The sequence below is a fragment of the Cnephaeus nilssonii genome (assembly GCF_951640355.1).
Source record: "Cnephaeus nilssonii genome assembly, chromosome: 1".
Classification (NCBI taxonomy): domain Eukaryota; kingdom Metazoa; phylum Chordata; class Mammalia; order Chiroptera; family Vespertilionidae; genus Cnephaeus; species Cnephaeus nilssonii.
The window spans coordinates 70285903-70300395 of record NC_137072.1 but is presented as its reverse complement, the minus strand read 5'-3'; the positions used below and the strand labels follow the sequence as shown (position 1 = coordinate 70300395).

The window sequence follows — 14493 nt, the reverse complement described above, 5'->3', positions numbered from 1 at the left end:
GAATGTAAGTAAGAGACGTCACAACATTGAAAAGAAGACCCAAAATCTTATTATAAACAGAAAAAAATCCTTATTTGTGACAGAGAAAGAAAGATATATTTACATATGTCTATGTATATTTACTAAGGGGTGTGTGCATGTGTGTATACACAATAGCTATTACTTAAATCAGACCCACTTAAGTTGCACAGCTAGCTATCAGAACTTGCATATAAGAACACCAAATAAAATCTTATTCTGATTATAAAAAGGAACTTTCAGTTTACCAGAGCAGGAAAGTCCATTAATCTCATCAGTGATATCAGGTGATTCTTACCTTTAACAGAATCAGCTGAACGGATAGTTTTGGCGGACCTATATGGAGATGTGGAACATATGGAATCTTCAGCCGAACTAGTTAGGAGGGAGTGAACCGGAGACTTCTTAGGAGAAGAATGGAATGACCGAGAAGCTGAATTTTTCACAGATGGATTTACTAAAATTTTGCAAGAACAAAAGTAAAAGCACAGATTTAATGAAAAATAGTACACCATACCTCTCAAAAAGTCAAACTTTCATGAGAAAATGTTTCCAATGATGGGTGGAGGGCGAAAGAATATCCTAGTATCGTGGTCGGCAAACTGCAGCTTGCGAGCCACATGCGGCTCTTTGGCCCCTTGAGTGTGGCTCTTCCACAAAATACCACGGCCTGGGCGAGTCTATTTTGAAGAAGTGGCATTAGAAGAAGTTTAAGTTTAAAAAATTTGGCTCTCAAAAGAAATTTCAATCGTTGTACTGTTGATATTTGGCTCTGTTGACTAATGAGTTTGCCAACCACTGTCCTAGTAGATACCCAGGGCTTGGGGTGGAACCCACAGGTCTGGACAATGGAAGCACAGACTAGCTCAGATTCACACAGCATGACTGCACAAACCAAACAGGTTCTTCTATATAAAGAAAACCATATCTCGACATACCAATAAAGCCTGCTAAAAAGCAAACAAACTAAAGACAAAGACAATCTTAAAGCTGCCAGAAGGGCAAAAAAGACAAATTACATTTAAATGAGCAACAATTAAATTTAGATTTGACTTCTTTGTAGAAACAATGGAATATTTTCAAAGTGAAGGAAAAATGTCAACCCTAGAATTCTATACTCAGCAAAAGATATTCTTCAAAAATGAGCATAAAGACAAGTTTAGAAAAAGAGAAACTGAGAAAATATGTCCTCAGAAGACTTCATTAAAGGGAACATTAAAGGCATAAGTGAAATAATATCAGATAGAAGATAAAGTGTAACTATGTGGGTATATTTAAATGAATATTAACTGTACAAAACATGAAAGTTATCCATTGTGGTATTTACATTTATAATGAAAATATGTGATAACAATTGAATATAAGTTGGAAGAACAGTGAATGGAGTTAACGTATTCTAAAGTACTCAATATATATATGAAAAGGTAAAAGCAATCATTTATATTAATCTAATAAGGCAAAGATATAACTTGTATTCTCTTGCATAAAACAACAATAAGACACAGAAGTGAAGTAAACATGAAGAAATTGCTAAATTTCAAATAAACGCTTTTTTCTTCAAATATTAGTTCTTAAAAGATTTATCACAAGTTAAAGATTTATAAATTGAGTTTGTACTTATTAAAGAATATTTTATTTTGATTTTATATATATACTTCTCTATAAAAGAGACAATTTAAAAACTTTTCTCCTATCTTGTTCACCTCACATCTCAAATTTGCCTATTTACATTATCACTGTTCAGAATTATAGCTATACTTTTGTTGAGTAACCATCATTTTCACAGTTTCATTTCCCCCACTTATCTTGTCTTTCATAGAAGTACCGATTATGTGTCTATTTGCCCTTGCCTTCCAAATCTAACATATTTTCTATAATTATGTTTTATCCTTCTTAGTGTTAAATATTCCTTTTGTGTAATTTTCTCTAGGGCCGTGGTCGGCAAATTGTGGCTTTCGACCCACATGCGGCTCTTTGGCCCCTTGAGTGTGGCTCTTCCACAAAATACTACAGCCTGGGCGAGTCTATTTTGAAGAAGTGGCGTTAGAAGAAGTTTAAGTTTAAAAAATTTGGCTCTCAAAAGAAATTTCAAAAAAAAAAAAAGAAATTTCAATCGTTTTTTTCTTTTCCGTTTTTATTTTTATTGTTTTTTAATCCTCACCCGAGGATATTTTTTCCAATGAATTTTAGAGTGAAAGGGGAGGAGGAAGTGGGGAGAGAGAGAGAGAAACATCAATGTGAGAAAGACACATTGCTTCCTGCATTCGCCCAAATGGGGCCTGGGATCGTATCCGCAACCGAGTTGCATGCCCTTGACCAGGAATCAAACCTGCGACCCTTCGGTCTGTGGACTGATGCTCTAACCACTTAGCAAACTGGACAGGGCTTCTTTTCCATTTTTAGTCTGAGTTATGCCGTTTTGCTTTTCAACAGATTATGTTATCTTTCAATCTCTTCCCGATCTCCTTATATTTATAGAGAATATTTTGTCTACTAGTCTTTGGAAATTATATGGAGAACCATCTGTCTCAATTCTTCTCCTTTTCCTTTCACCAATTCTGTAAGTATTAATTCATCACCTGCTATGCACCGGGAAGGTTCTAAGTGCCTGGGAGATAGATCAGGCAACCGAGCTCTTAGAGCAGTGGTTCTCAACCTTTCCAATGTCATGACCCACAGGTTGAGAATCGCTGCTGTAGAGCCTAAGACCATCGGAAAACACAGATATTTACGATTCATAACAGTAGCAAAATTACAGTTATGAAGTAGCAACGAAAATAATTTTATGGTTGGGGGTCACCACAACATGATGAAGTGCATTAAAGGGCCACGGCATTGGAAAGGTTGAGAGCCACTGTCTTAGAGACATCTGCCCTTGTGCAGCTTTTGTCTAGCAGGAGTGACACACAATGAACAACATAAATTAGTCAGTTACATAGCATATTAAAATACGTGCAATTTAATAAAAGAAAAAATAAGGGGCACTAGGAGTGTGGGAGGGTAACAGTTTAAAATAAGATTGAGAGAGTGTCACTGGGAAAGTGACATCTGAGCAAAGGCTCCAAAGGTGGTGAGGGGTTACAACGGAGAGGAACACTGGTGGAAAGGCCCTGCCCAGAAGCTGCCTGGGATGTTCAAGAACGATTCAAGGATGGATGAAGCAGAGTGGGAAACGGGGGACAGTAGGAACGAGACCAGAGGCTTCACAGGGATGTGCAGGCTACTGTAACAGCGTTAGCCTGTATCCTCATGGAAACAGGGAGCCACGGTAGGGTGTTAAGCAGCCGGTTTCAGTGCTTTCATTGGAAGCTCACCTGTCGAGGGGAATGTAAAGCAGCTCGAGGGATCTTCCAGCTCTCCTGCATGCAATGGGACTGGCTCTCTGGAAGCATAAGAATGGCCATGCAAACACTCCATTTCAAAAACAGTGCTAATCTTGATGGGCAGAAGCAAGCTAATGCAGGCAAAAGTGAAGGCTTAAAATATGAACTCAAGGTGGCAGTCCTTACCCAAACCTGCCAAAGTCCTAGGAAACCCTGTGAGGGAGACCCAAAGTTGCACTCTGCATTCAGTGCCCAGGAACATTTGCCAAATGAAAATGTAATAGTATATAATCCCAGCTAGAAAATTCACTTTGTGTAATAGGAGCTATAAAATGCAAATCTTTCTCTCATGGATTCTAAGAGATGAGATCTTAATGACTTATTTAAAAAAGAAAAAAATCTCTCTTAGCAATAGTAGTATCACTTTACAAAACTATCAGACTCATTTAACTCAGTAAGTTGCAAAACCCACAGAGCTCTGTGGGTCGCATACCCGTAGGAAAATATTATGGCAGCAGTTCTCAAGGTGGTTCCCTTGCAGGGTTTGTGAGGTCAATAGGTCTTTGGAAATTTTCACTATAATACCAAGACATTTACTTTTTAACTCTCAGTCTCTTACAAGTGTACAGTGAGTTTCACAGAGGCTCCATGACATCTGACATCATAGCCAAGAAAATGCAGATGCAGGCAGGAGAATCCAGCTATCTTTTTTAAGCCATGCATTAAATTGGAAAACAATGCCTTCTCAATGATTTTTTGTTTGAAAATATAACTATAATAAAATAAATTATTATGGCAACATGCAATACACTTTGCTATTTTTAATCTAGAGGCCTGGTGCATAAAATTTGTGCACTGAGGGGGAGCTCCCTCAGCCCGGCCTGCGCCCTCTTGCTGTCCGGGACCCCTTGCTCCTTACTGCCTGCCTGCTCGCTCCTTAACGGCTCGGCTCACTGCTCCTTAGCGCTGCTGCAGAGGTGGGAGAGGCTCCCGCCACTGCTGCTGTGCTCACCAGCCGTGAACTCAGCTTCTGGCTGAGCGGCACTCCCGCTGTGGGAGCGCATTGACCATGACAGGGCAGCTCCTGCATTGAGCATCTGCCCCCTGGTGATCAGTGTGCATCATAGTGACCGATTGTTCTGGTCGTTCCAGTGGTTCCGCCATAATGATCACTTAGGCTATTATTATATAGATGGAACTACCTGACCATCAATGTGCCCCCCTGAGGGATCCTGGATTGTGAGAGGGTGCAGGCCAGGCCGAGGGACCCCACTGGTGCATGATCAAGGCCAGGGAGGGACACGGGAGGTTGGCCAGCCGGGGAGGGGCCGTGGGAGGGCTCCAGGGAGTGTCCAGCCTGTCTTGCTCAGTCCCAATTGGCTGGACCCCAGCAGCAAGCTAACCTACCAGTCGGAGTATCTGCCCCCTGGTGGTCAGTGCACATCATAGTGAGTGGTTGAGCAGCCTTAGCATATAATTAGCATATTACACTTTGATTGGTTGAACGGACGGCTGGATAACCAGACACTTAGCATATTAGGCTTTTATTATATAGGATAAATAAATATCAATATCTTAACACATTGCGGACAGATTAAGAGAATTCTCCACTTCATATTACACAGTGTTTTACAAAGTATCATACTTTAAAAAGATATTAGCTTGTAAGAACATGTAATAAATAACTTCACAATGCAATGGGGATTTAATTTTAAAGCATGCCTTTAACATTTATGTAAAATGTTTTTTGTACTCATTCAATAGAAACTTCTCTGGCCACTGGGTAAAACTAGCAATAAAACTACTGGTCCGCAATGTGTTAACATTGAAAAATGCTTAAATTAAAATTTATTTTCCAATACTTAAATGGCAATAGTAGAAAGAGCTCAGGTAAACAAAAGCTCTTTGGAACCCTCAATGATATTAGTGAGTGCAAAGGGGTTCTGACACCAATAAGTTTGAGAATAGCTATGTTAGGAGAAAAGCCCTGGAAAGAAAGGCCATGGCTTCATTGTGAGTGCCTTAATGACCAGGGTAAAGAGCTGCTCTTGCTGCAGTAGGCAGTGGGGAACCTTTGAAGTTGGGGCTGGGCAACTGATATAGTGTGGGGTGTGCTTTGGGCAGACCGATTTGAAATTGATGCATAGAAGTGACTGGAGCAGGCAAGAGAACAGAGACTGAAAAACATCCACACTAAACACTGTAGAGGCCACCACAATAGTCCATACAGAAAGGCCGAAGGCCTAGGCTGAACAATGGCTGCCGAACATAGCTGTATCCGAATGCCAAGAACCTCCCGATGTTACCTTATATGGCATAGAGGTTTTGCAGATGTGGTCACATTCAGGATTTCGAGACGGGGAGACTACTGGATTATCTGGATGGGCCCTGAATTTTTTTTCTGAGTGGGAGGCAGGGGGAGATTTTATAGAGAGAAGATGATAGGACAGTCTCAGCAGAGAGAGATTGAGGATGCTATGCTGTGAGCTGTGAGGATGGACAAAGGAGCCATAAGTCAGAGTGCAAGAAAGGAAGGTCTAGAAGCTGGAAAACGGCCAGGAAATGAATTAACCCTGGGAGCTTCTGGAGGCGTATGGTCCTGACAACATCTTGACCTCAGCTCAGTGGAACTGATTTAAGCCTCCAGATAAATTTGTATTGTTTTAAGCCACTAATTTTGTTACAGAAGCCATAGGAAATTAATACAGGCAGTTCAAGGGGATGTTCCAAGAAGAAAATGGATGTGAGAGCTGTTTTAGAGTAAAAATTATTAAGATTTGGTGACTAGACAAATGAGACAAGAGAGAAAGAAGAATCAAAGATAATGTTAAGATTTAAGCATAGATGCCTGGGAAAGCGGTTGTGCCAACAGAAGTGTGAGCTGTAGGGGAATAGTGTTGTGGAATGGCCATTTTTATTTATTGTTCATGCATTCATGCACCAGTGGGGTCCCTCGGCCTGGCCTGTGGGATGGGGCCAAAACTGGCTCTCTTACATCCCCGAGGGGTCTTGGATTACGAGAGGATGCAAGCCAGGCTGAGGGACCCCACTGGTGCACTATTGGGGCTGGAGAGTGACATGGGAGGTTGGCCAGCTGGGGAGGGACCACAGAAGGGCTCTAGGGCATGTCTGGCACATCTTGCTCAGTCCCAACTGGCCAGACCCCAGCAACCTACTGGTCAAAGCATCTGCCCCTGGTGGTTAGTGCACGTCACAGCAAGCAGTTGAGCGGCCTTAGCATATCATTAGCATATTACACTTTGATTGGCTGAATGGATGACTGGTCAACCAGATGCTTAGCATATTAGGCTTTTATTAAATAGTATTATAGTCTTTGGGTCATTATGTTTCATTTATTAAAACATCCACATGGAAATGTGAAAAAGGGAGCTAGATATTATGAAGCCTATATTAGAAACCTTCTTATAATGTTGCTTATCTATATATATAAAAGCCCAAGTGACCATTATGACCAGTTGACCAAAGGACGGGTTGACCAGTTGCTATGATGTGCACTGACCAACAGGGGGCAGATTCTCATGCAGTGAGCTCCCACAGCCAAACTCCCGCGGCAGGCCAACCTGCCATAGCACCCCCATCCCTTGGCCAGCCAGCCCCGATCAGCCCCAATCAGCCCCCAATCAGCCCCCAATCAGCCCTGATCACAGGCCAGGCCAAGGAACCCCACCTGTGCACGAATTCATGCACCAGGCCTCTATTTAAATTATAAGAAAAGTCAACTCTCCACCAAACTTCTGAGAGATGTTGCTCTCAGTCAGATTAATTCAAGCACAAATACGAGAGTTACTTATTTCTTTTTTATTCTACTCTGGTCTGGGTATGTGGAATGTATTGATTTAGTTTATATGGCTATAGAAGTTTCTAGATTAAGAAACATTACTATAAGATGTTGATTAAAGAAAAGGTGCTGCACCTACAGTGAAATGCTGAGGTAAACAGCAATTGTGATATTCTTTCTCACTTATTTGTGAGTTTAAAACATGGCCCATTTGCCATAGCATGGAGCATTATAATGCAGTTCTAATTTTCTAGTTATGCATCATACTTTTCAGAGCTTCTGTTAAATACTTAAAAATCACTTCTTCCCATTTGAACACTGGAAGGGACTAGGGCCCGTCTTTTCCTCACCATTCTCTCTTCTTTACAAACACATCGCTGCTGCAGGAAGCAGATTGTTCTAGTCTTGGAAAAACTACAGCAGAGCTTTACTTAGCTCAGGGAAGCAGCCCTCTGTGCCCATGCCCAGGATTAGGCTCTTTCCCTGGCAGCTCAGTCCAGGTTCCCGGAGCTCAGGCGCCTGCTAGACCTGAGTTCAAAAGTGACTCTACTGTTTATAAGCTGCATGATCTTGGCAAGTTGCTTAAGCAATCTGAGTCTTCATTACTAACCTATACCTGGGGATAATAATGCCTATGTCATAGGTTAGGTAGACTTAATGTAGTAAGTCTGAAATAGCCCCAAAATATAAAAATATGCAATAGATAGCTGCAGATATTATTAATAGGAACAATGCAGTGTTACACACCCAGGTGAGAAGTAAAATCAAATCTCATTTCCTTTAGGTTAACAGAAAGATATACTTAGAAAGATTCAAGTTCATTGTATATTGATCAAGTGTGGGGAAGCATGGGACTTGGTTGGAATGTCTGTAAGGAGGATTCTCCGAAAGGTCGGGGGCCTCTGGGGGACCTTGCCAAAGGTGGCAGCCCCTACACCTTGACTTTTCCAAACAAGTTCGACACCCCAGGTATTTTACTAGAATCTTTATGTTTACACTTAAAACATCCTTGCTTAAAGGACGCATGTGTTTTATCAAGAATGCTTACCCTGCTAATAGTATCTAATAATTAATTTTAGTTCAAACTGTTGTTACAATAAAAGCCAAAGGAGACAGGCGAACAGGACTACTTGGTGGCGATAGCTAAGCAGTCCCTGAGCCTCTCTTTCACAGAAACGTGTCAGAGTCATCATTCTTCCGTCGTTCAGGGTCTGCCGGTCAGCCCTGGCAATCAAGTAGCAGGGACAATAAGAAAATATTTATGTCTTAATTTATTCACTAAACAAATATTTACTGAATGGCTACTATGTGGCAGGTGCTTGGTGCCGAAGATACGGCAATGAATGAGCCTCTGTTCAACTGGAAATGAAACAGTAGGGTTCATTTTAATATTCTTATAATATAAAAGGGCTCTGATATCTCTATTTTTTATAGAAAAAGTAAACTTTTTCCCAGGCAGTCAGTCAATAAACAGACCTTAGATTTTAAGCAACTTGAGGACAGGGCCCCTGTCTGTCTTGCTCACTGTCAGTCTCAGGACCTAGCACAGAGTGTGGCACGTCATGGCAGTTAGTGATCTCCTGAGTTAATGAATGAAAAGTAGTAAAGAGGATATTCTGAAAGTCAGGGCTGGTCAGATCATTTCTTACCTGCTGAATGTCTCACTTGATTTGCTGCCTTCGGTGGAGTCCCTTAATGAGTTGTGGCTTCTGTTGGAAGAGGGATGGGGAAATTAAAGACTATACGATGTTATTTTAACTTGGCAATAAAATAAAATTCTTCCTCTGAACATTGCTTTTAGACAAGTACAGACTCAAAAGAATGAGACTGGGGCACTGGCTTTTCTAGGTGGAGGAAAGAGTATGGAGAAAAAGTTGGAGACAAAAAGAAATGGGAATCAGGAGTAGCCTGTCTGGATTAAGCAGGCTGGTGACAGGGAGATGCTTAAATGTCAGCCTGAGGGATCATGTACTTAGTGCAGCAGAAAGTGAGGAATTGCGGAAAATCTGCAAGCAATGGCCTGTGTCTAAAATGAGTAACAAATTAATATTAGCCTTTTTTTCTTTTATGGCTAAAGTCATTTCTCAGAAGTTGTCTTTAATTAGGGGTCATGGATTTCATTTCCTTATGCTCTTTTTATGATTCCACTTAAAAATTCAGCCATCAATAATTGACAAAAATAGGATTGTTTTCAGTGAGGTTCTTATAATCCTATATTGAGATTGCTATCATTTACTTCCAGACTGCCTTCCTCTCAAAAGTGATGTAAGCCATTGTAAATATGTGGCACACAAGTTTTGCTACATGGTGAACAGTAGCAAAAATTAAAATAAGCAAAAGCATGCCTATTAAATGATTTCTAGAAAGTAAATTACTGTAGTATATTTAATTGAAATCCCTTTTTAGTTTCAGTTAAACTATGTAACAGCTTTCTTTCAATGAGCTCAAAATGCCCATCAATTTCCATGTAAACTATACAAACAGAATTCCCAAATTACCTAGTCACATATAAAATTCTTAGAAAATTATCTAAATTCAGAATCTCAGATTCTTCTTACCTATGGCACATCTCTAATCTCAGGCTTGATTCAGTAATGCAATCTCTTACTCTATCATCTCTGTATAGATAAATATAACTCTCAGTTAATTATACAAAGAACAATTTCCAGATTCCATGTATTTTTAGAATAATCATTGCTCATATGTATTTAACTTTTCTTCAAGGCACAACAGTAGATTTTAGGCTTCCAAACAAAATTTGCAAAGTTCATCAACTCAAAAATGCTTTTTCATCCCATGGACTCTTTCTTAAAAGTTTTAGACAGAGTTTATGCTTTGATGAAAAGGTCATTTGTCGGATTACAGCAAACGAACATAAATTCTCTAAGGGCAGGGACCAAGTATATTCATATTCAATACAGTATAATATAGTCAAGCTTACAATGGCTGAAGTGATGAAAACCCCACCAGGGAAATCATGGCAACCTTGTGGAATGATGAGTGCTGGGTGCCAGGGGCTCTGACTTTTACTCCTGGCTTTGCCTCTTTGCTTCCTAGAAGGAAGCAACTCAGTCTATTCCTAAATTTATTCATTTGTTAAATGAGCTTAATAATCTGCCCTGGCTTAGAAGGTATATTGAAGAGTTATAACAAAAATAACAGTGCTCTGCACAAGTAAGTATTCTTTGATGGAGTGGCCAATAGAATGTTTTTAATGTGTGATTCAGAGTATACAATGCTATCCTAGGTAACTGTCTGTTACTACTAACATTTTACTATTACTATTCATAATAGTAATTAGCCCGGCCAGTGTGGCATAGTGGTTGAGTGTCAATCTAGGAACCAGGAGGTCACAGTTTGATTCCAATCAAGGGCACATGCCCACGTTGTGGGCTCAATCCTCAGTGAGGGGCGTGCAGGAGGCAACCGATCAATGATTCTCTCCCATCATTGATGTTTCTATCTCTCTCTCCTTTTACCTTCCTCTCTGAAATCAATAATTAAAATAATAATATTAGTAGAAAAGTTAGGAAAATCCAGCTAATATTTTGCTACTTCTGGTTAATATATTCTAATTGGACATATTAAGAAATTGGAGATTGTTTATATATAAATATTACTTCAGAAAGTATTACTTTTAGATATTTGTCATATAACCAGAAAATGACTATGGCAATAATGTTGTTGTACTAACAGCTCACATAAAATTAGTATTATAATACTAAAAATATAGTATATACCATATTAAAATGCTTTCAGTTAATCTAATAACAATACCCAGTAAAATTTTAAAACAGTCTGAAAATAATATGAAAATCTCATTATTTCTGTAGGTATGTATAAGAAAGGGTTCATAAAGTGGTTGAATCCTTTTTGGATCTGAATTGTTATTAATTTGATAAAAGTCATTGGCATGAATACCTAGGGAACCAAGGCCTTTGCTATTGGCTTATACCTGGAGAGGTATATAGTTCCCAAGGTGCTAGTTTTAGCTTCACCTATGTGGCTGTAGACAAGTCAACCTTTTGAAACATGTGTTTTTCTCATTTGTAAAATAAATACTGCCTAGTGTTGTCTCAAACAGTTGAGAAAATCAAATAAGATTATGGATGTGGCCCTAACCGGTTAAGCTCAGTGGATAGAGCGTTGGCCTGCTGATTAAAAGGTCCCAGGTTCGATTCTGGTCAAGGGCATGAACCTTGGTTGCAGGCACATCCCCAATAGGAGGTGTGCAGGAGGCAGCTGATGGTTGTTTCTCTCATCGATGTTTCTAACTCTCTATCGCTCTCTCTTCCTCTCTGTAAAAAAATCAATAAAATAGCCGTAACTGGTTTGGCTCAGTGGATAGAGCGTCGGTCTGCAGACTGGAAGGTCCCGGGTTCGATTCCGGTCAAGGGCATGTACATTGGTTGCGGGCACATCCCTGGTGGGGGGCGTGCAGGAGGCAGCTGATCGATGTTTCTCTCTCATTGATGTTTCTGGCTCTCTGTCCCTCTCCCTTCCTCTCTCTGAAAATTCAATAAAATATATATTTTTAAAAAAATCAATAAAATATATTTTTTAAAAATGATTATGGATGTGAAATCTGTTGGGAACTATAAATTTACATAGAAATGTAACTTTGGGTAACGCCTCACCCTGATTACTTTTTGAATAGAGTAACTATATTATTTTCTATGTCAAGTTATTTTACTTTTGTTTAACTCCTCCACTTTCATATTGCTATCCCTAGTAATGTCAAATACACTTGAAAATTATTTAAACCTCAACCTCCTAGACAGTGATTTTCAACCTTTTTCATCTGATGGCACACATAAACTAATTATTAAAATTCTGCGGCACACCAAAAAATATTTTTAAATTTTTACCAATCTGACAAAAATTAGATATAATTTTGATTCATTCACACCAGATGGCTATTGCTGTTGGCTGTTGTCATTTTTCTATTTGACAAACTAAGGGAAAAGAGGTCAGTGCCCCTGACTAAATAGTCCGATTGCACATTTTAAAAATTCTTGTGGCACACAGGTCGAAAATCACTGTCCTAGAGAATAGTACAGACAACTTGATGGCAAACCACTGGGAAAGGAGCTTCCCCACCCTGAAGCACACTCGGTCTTACACAGACCCAAACGCGACTCCCAGGGATGGCACTCTCCCGTCCTCCTCGGCCTTGCCCACAGGCACAGCGGGCTCCTCGTTGATCACACTTCTCAGCTCCTGTAGAAGCTGTTTCAGGTCCCTGGTGGGGTCCTCCTTCAGGGCGTTAGGTTTCATAGAGTGCTGCAATAAAGCAATGTACACAACAAAGACACTCTGGGTTTTGTTTTTTTTTTCCAGATTTGTATGCTGTTATTTCTTATTATAAAATTAATTCAACTGGTAAATAGAAATTATGGAGAAGAGGAAAACAAAAATCATCAGTAATCTTGATAGTCAGAAATAATCAATCATCAACATAGGGCCATATCCAACTTAAAAATGTGTGTATACTTATTTATACATATATGCACACATATTTATAAATTAGAATATATGCATAGGAGCCAATTATACACTTTTAAACCTTTTTATTTTATTTTTTAAAATATATTTTTATTGATTTCAAAGAGGAGAGAGATAGAAACATCAAAGAGAGAGAATCATTGATTGGCTGCCTCCAGCACGCCCCCTACTGGGGAACAAGCCCGCAACCCCGGGCATATGCCCTTGACTGGAATTGAACCAGGGACCCTTCAGTCTGTAGGCTGATGCTCTATCCACTGAGCCAAACCAACTAGGTCAAAACCTTTTTTATTTTTTAATTTAAACAGTGTAGTATGAACATCAGACAATGTCATTAAATATTAGCAACATTCAGGCAAAATAATTTCAATACTGTTTTTAGGGTTGAACTAAGTTTTTAAAATTTATTTTAGAGATAGAGGAAAAGAAAAGACAGAGAGAGAGAGAGAGAGAGAGAGAGAGAGAGAGAGAGAGAGAGAGAGAGAGAGAGAGAGAGATTGAGATTGAATTGGTTGCCTCCTGTATGCTCCCTGACAGGGATTAAACCTGAAACCTAGTTATATGCCCTGATCAAAAGTCGAATCTGCAAACTTCCTGGTGTATGGGACGATGCTCCAAACCAATCAAGCCATCCAGCCAGGGTGATAGGAACTCTTTATTTATTGGAAATATTTTTCTAGGTTGTGATTCCTTTCTAATTTTGTTTATTGTGGTTTTGTGATTTAAGCTTTATTTAGTCAAAATTGTGAATCTCCCCTTTTAATGTTTGTGTATCTTGCAATTCTTTTATTGATTCATTTTTAATACTTTACTATTTAATCTACATGGGGCATATTTTGATTTCTAATACAAGCAAAATATACTTTTTAAAATTAGAAAATAGTTAGGAAATGGACAGTTCTAAAACATTCTTTAAATATGACTCCAGTCAGGCTGGTAAAGAAATAACTAAGCATAAGCTCTTCCTGAAACTACTGGAGACCATCCAAGACTCCTGTTCCTTCCCACCCCAGTCCTCTGACCCTTAGAATACACATTGAGGCTATTTCTAGAGGCCATACATTTTCAGGCTAAAACTTCTACAAGCTTTAGGTTTCAAAGTAAGAATATAAGCTTATACTGTTGTTGTTAAACTTAAGGTTTATTTTGTGTTTTGATTAGTTTTCTGTTACATTGTATGTTAGACTTTGTTCCAAAATAATTCCTAAAATTAGATCTTTAATACATCTTCATCTCCTCCAAATGCTGTTTTCTTTAATGGCCTTGAGTCATTACAAGCAAGTTTATGGTTATGATGTGAAATAAGAAACGTCTAGGGAGATTGTTTGCTTCTCAACTGGTCTTATCTCCATTCTCCAAAGATAGAAGATAAATGTAAAAGCTAAAAATAAAAGCTTGATCTCATTCAGTTTGAATTAGATTATTCTATTTTGAGAATGTCTGACCCAAATCCATCTCTTATGCTTGTATTCCTGTTAGAAGACTGTAATAAAAATGAAATATAAATATATTTTTAGAATGTATATATATATTATTTATACTATATATTAGGAATGAGTGAGTACGAAACAAAAGTTATAAAGTGTTACTAAAAATCTTGCCCACATCATGGGTACTTCAGTGACAAAGATCAAGCCCACCTAGTACAAATTATAGTGTATGTGTATAGAATCTGATATAGAAATAAAATTATACTATCCTGGAAATAGTCTCTTTTTATATGCTAAAATTGCTTTTATCTAAATGTTAATATGAAATACTTTGATGTCAACCTACCAATCACATGTGTATTTGTATGTACATATATACACTATAACACATACAAACATATGCAGGTGTTTGAGGTTA

The 14493-nt window shown here is 38.9% G+C and overlaps 1 protein-coding gene across 10 annotated transcripts in view; it reads right to left on the bottom strand.

The window, feature by feature from the left end:
• CCDC158 (coiled-coil domain containing 158) overlaps nt 1-14493 on the bottom strand; it is a 72431-nt gene that overhangs the window by 3284 nt on the left and 54654 nt on the right. For 5 of the 10 annotated variants that reach the window (XM_079769730.1, XM_079769739.1, XM_079769734.1 and 2 more), the window contains 5 exons: nt 12263-12423; nt 9699-9758; nt 8790-8849; nt 3333-3400; nt 317-475 (listed from right to left, as the gene is read on the bottom strand). In XM_079769730.1, the coding sequence (XP_079625856.1) occupies nt 317-475; nt 3333-3400; nt 8790-8849; nt 9699-9758; nt 12263-12423 (508 nt within the window). Of the gene's footprint in view, nt 1-316; nt 476-3332; nt 3401-8789; nt 8850-9698; nt 9759-12240; nt 12424-14493 lie in introns of those variants that run through there. The other 5 variants (XM_079769735.1, XM_079769738.1, XM_079769732.1 and 2 more) reach the window with 4 other exon arrangements.